The sequence below is a fragment of the Primulina eburnea genome, chromosome 1 (genome assembly GCF_022965805.1).
Source record: "Primulina eburnea isolate SZY01 chromosome 1, ASM2296580v1, whole genome shotgun sequence".
Taxonomy (NCBI): domain Eukaryota; kingdom Viridiplantae; phylum Streptophyta; class Magnoliopsida; order Lamiales; family Gesneriaceae; genus Primulina; species Primulina eburnea.
In genome coordinates this window covers 28015677-28020284 of record NC_133101.1, presented here as the reverse complement: position 1 = coordinate 28020284, position 4608 = coordinate 28015677, and the positions used below count along the sequence as shown (strand labels likewise).

The 4608-nt window shown below is 42.9% G+C and overlaps 1 protein-coding gene across 1 annotated transcript; it reads left to right on the top strand.

The window, feature by feature from the left end:
• Positions 1-560: 560 nt before the first annotated feature.
• Positions 561-1544, top strand: LOC140806489 (uncharacterized). Its single transcript, XM_073163067.1, has one exon. The coding sequence runs from the start codon at positions 561-563 to the stop codon at positions 1542-1544; it is 984 nt and encodes a 327-aa protein (XP_073019168.1).
• The last annotated feature ends 3064 nt before the right edge of the window (positions 1545-4608 follow it).

The following is a 4608-nucleotide window of genomic DNA, read 5'->3' as shown; positions in this document are numbered from 1 at the left end:
CAATTTTCGTGACAAACAAGTTGGCACGCCCAGTGGGACCAAATGCCTCCAAAGCGTACTGAGAAGAATGAATGAATTCCTCCATCACATGGAAAAAATCATCGTTCACAGGAGGAAGAAACTGATGCAGAAGGAAGAACGGTTGAAAGGCTTGTACACCAGTTCGAGGAAGAAACTATGAAAGAAGGAATTGCTATTTCTGGTGGTGACGGGTCTTCGCTGAACTTTATGTTGGCTATGGAGAAAAATATCCGCTGTGATTTCAAGGAAATGACCCAAACTTTCTCTACTGTTATGATGGAATTTGTGGCACAAATGAAGGAATGGAGGAAATCTGTAAGAGGAGAGGCTGTTACACCGGAAAATGCTGAACTCCAAGAAACTGACGTTAAATTGCTAAAAGATCAAGGCCAGGGATCAGGAATTTCTCAAGCAGGTGAAAATCGCCGCTTGGGGGAAACACGAATTCCAGAATCTGCCAGGGAGGGAGATACACTCCTCCGCACAAGAGGGATGAAGAATTGGGATTAAAGTTCCAAAACTGCAACAATGGCCAACAAATGGCTGGTAATGTGTTCTCCGTGACGTCTCCTAACTCACATCTAGGGATGTATGGTGATGGGGGAATGCGTGGATTTCCAGCGCCAGGTTCAGGGAATAACGCTCGGGGGGCAATCTATCCTCCTTACCAGTTACGACAAACTCCAGTTGTGGATTTTGAGATGGTACGTGATGTTATTCAAGAGTTGTATGGCCCAGGAGTGAGGCCAATTAACCGACCAGAATTCCATAAACCGTATCCTGATGTTGTGGATCGTGACAACCCTTATCCAAGAGGATACCGCATTCCAGACTTCACGTTATACTCCGGGGAAGACGGTCTGTCCAGCGTAGAACATGTGGCGAGGTTTACAATTCAGTGCGGGGAATTGGCAAATTTGGAGAACTTTTGTAATTACAAGTTACGTTTGTTCCCCAATTCCTTGACCAGCACTGCTTTCACATGGTATGCAACGCTGCCTCGGGACTCTATAATGACTTGGCATGATATGGAACGTCAGTTCCATACACAATTCTTCAGAACAATGCCGGAGATCAGTATAGCGGAGTTGTCAAGGGTGGTCCAAAAACCGGGGGAATCTGCTAATGATTTTATTTGCGAATTCAAGAAGGTGAGAAGCAGATGCCGAGTTTTCCTCCCTGAATCAGAGTACGTGAAGATGGCACAGCGAGGACTTGATTTTGAACTTAGAAAGAAGTTCCAAGGGATGGAATTCCTTGATTTTTATGAACTTGCTGCCAAAGTGTCAGAGTATGAGGAATTGTTACAAGAGGAGAGTCATAAAAGAAAGTCTACAGTGCGCTCTTATTTCCAGGAAGTGGAGGAAATTGCGTTGGCAGAAGTAGCAAATTCTGGATCACGCACTGTCCCATTGTTGAAGCGCAAGAATGAAGAATTTTCCAAGAAAAACATGCCTCCAGCGCAAACTCCCTATACGTTCGATGCATCAAGGACGGAGGAAATCTTTGATCATTTAGTGTAGGAAAAGTTTATAACATTCCCCCCAGACCATAAGCTGCCCACTAGGGAGGAATTGAAAGGGAGAGATTATTGAAAGGGAGAGATTACTGTAAGTACCATAATTCCTTCGATCATAATACTAATGCTTGTTGGGCTTTCAAGAATGTCTTGCAGGAAAGAATCAACAAGGGGATCTTGAAATTCCCCGAGAAAAAAGAGGCAATGATCGTGGATGAAGATCCTTTTCCCCCGATAGCCAATGTGAATATGAGCAGTACTGACTTGCGCTTCTTGATCAATGAGAGGAGGAGGAGTGGAAACAGGGACATGTCCATTAGGCCGAGAATTACTGTAAAGAAGTGTTGGGTGCGTCGGAAAATGATGTTTGAGGTTAAAGAGAAGAAATCAGAAACTTGTCATGGAAAAGACCGCTATTACAGTGAGGAAGATCTGCATTATACTGGAAGGAATATGAGGTATGACAGGGAATCCATGGCCAGAAGGCCGGTGAAACAGTACCTCAGAAGGAGCCCATATTCTTGGTCGATGAATAACGAGAGAAGAAGTGGCCATCAGTCATCTCATAAGATAATACAGAGGCCATCTCTTATGAACACTGATAAAAATATGAGAGGAATTCCCGCTTTGTTGTTCCTCCCAGAGCAATCCCTGATGGTGTATGGAGGTGAGTAGAACATCCAAAATTCCCAAAGCCTCTTTCTAGAACCCAAAAACGACGTTTGTTGAGAGAAAAAGCTGCTGAACGTAGGTCTGGGGTAGAGGAGTCATTTAAAGAGAAGAAAAAATTTGGGAGAAAGGCTACTGAAGATAATGAGGAGGTAGATGATGATCTATTATCCGAGGAAGACAGTGAACCAGTCAAGAGGGCTACTGTCAAAGTGGGGCAGATTTTGATTTCATTTGAATGTGCCACTGGCTCGTTAATGTTGCCAGAGGAATTCAAACGCAAAAGGATGTGCGAGTCCGAAGTGTTCGCTGGTAATCAAAATGGTACACAACCTGTTCAGACTGAGATTTTGAATGAAAGTGTTGGTGTTTTTGTCGATGAAGAGAAAAGAGTATTGATGAAACGACCCACAAATGAAATGACTCAGCATATTAAACCACTCTATATCGTAGCGCATGTGAATGGAAAGCCATTGTCTAGAGTGTTAATAGATAATGGGTCTGCTGTGAATATTTTGCCGTACAGAATTCTTCAGAAATTGGGGAAGGAGGTGGAGGATTTGATTCCCACCGAAGTTTCTGTGGCAGCCTTTACCGGGGAGTCTAAAAAAACTCTTGGGGTGTTGCCAGCAAACATCACTGTAGGCTCCCGATCTTCGTTGTCAGCCTTTTTTGTGGTAAATTCCAGTGCTAGTTTCCACGCTTTGTTAGGAAGAGATTGGATTCACACCAATCATTGTGTACCGTCATCCATGCACCAGTTATTGTTGATGTGGAAAGGGGATGAAGTGGAAGTGGTACAGGCTGATTCACAGCCGTATCAGTCAAACTCCAACGCAGTAGAAGCTAGATACTATGATGGAGCCTTCGGACCTATCAGAATTCGTGATTACAAGGTGAATGGGCAGCAAGGAGCACTCTACATGGACACCAAGAAAATAAGGGGAGCAGTTGAAAAAATTCTCAAACCCATTGACATGGTCTCTCCTAGACCCATGGTTCGACCTATTATCGAGGTGGTCGATGATTAAATTCACTAAAGAAGAAATGGAAGTGGCTGCAACTTCCGAGTGGAAAGCCACATTGCAGCAGCTGGTGACTGAAATCCAATCTCAGGAATTATGGGACATTGATGGAACTGAAGTAATATTTGAAGACAGATTTTATATTAGTGAGGAAACAGAGTTACAATTGGAAGACATAGTCTTAGCTCCGGCTCAAATGGAAGATCGGCAGCCGGAGACTCAAGACCCTTTGAAAGAGGTGAATCTGGGAACTGTGGAATGCCCTAAACCCACGTACATCAGTGATTTATTGGGGGAAGAGATGCAAAAGGGAATTGTGAAACTTCTCACAGAATTCAAAGATTGTTTCGCATGGGAATATGAGGATATGCCTGGTATAGACCGTAAATTGGTGGAACATCGACTACCAATTAAAGATGGTTTCAATCCATACCAACAGCCGGCTAGAAGGATGTCCAAGGCGATTGAAGCAAGGGTGAAAGAAGAAATTGAAAAATTGCTTAAAGCAAAATTCATCCGTCCGATAAGGTATACGGAGTGGCTGGCAAACATAGTCCCGGTCATGAAAAAGAATGGGAAGCTTCGAGTTTGCATAGATTTCAGAGATTTAAATTGTGCCACCCCGAAAGATATTTATGTCATGCCAGTAGCTGATATGTTAATTGATGCAGTGGCAAAAAATGAGTTGATGTCATTTATGGATGGATTTTCAGGATACAACCAAATAAAAATAGCAGAGGAGGATGTATCCAAGACAGCTTTTAGATGACCTGGAGCGATTGGCACGTTTGAATGGCTTGTTATGCCATTTGGATTAAAAAATGCAGGGGCAACCTACCAAAGGGCCATGAATACCATTTTCCATGACATGATTGGTCAATGCTTGGAGGTATACATTGAAGACATTGTTGTGAAATCAAGAAAAGCAGCAGATCACCTTGGCCATCTTGAGAAGAGTTTTATAAGGATGAGGCAGCACAACTTGAAGTTGAATCCTTTGAAATGTGCTTTCGGTGTACAGGCTGGGAATTTCCTTGGGTTTTTGGTTCACCAACGAGGTGTAGAGGTGGACAAAAATAAGGCTAAAGCTATTATGGCAGCGATGCCACCGAAAAATAAGAAGGAGCTACAAAGATTCCTCGGCCAGGTAAATTATTTAAGAAGATTTATTTCGAACCTGGCAGGTAAAACTCGTGAATTTTCTCTATTATTAAAGTTGAAAGAATCGGAAGAATTTAAATGGGAAAAATGTCACCAAGAAGCCTTTGATAAAATAAAAGAGTATTTGTCTAAACCTCCTGTTTTGATGTCCCCAAAACATGGTTTTCCCCTCAAATTGTACATATCGGCCGCTCAGGATTCTATTGGATGTCT

Coding starts and splice junctions, on each gene's coding strand:
- LOC140806489 (XM_073163067.1), top strand. CDS start 561: ATGGCTGGTAATGTGTTCTCCGTGACGTCTCCTAACTCACATCTAGGG.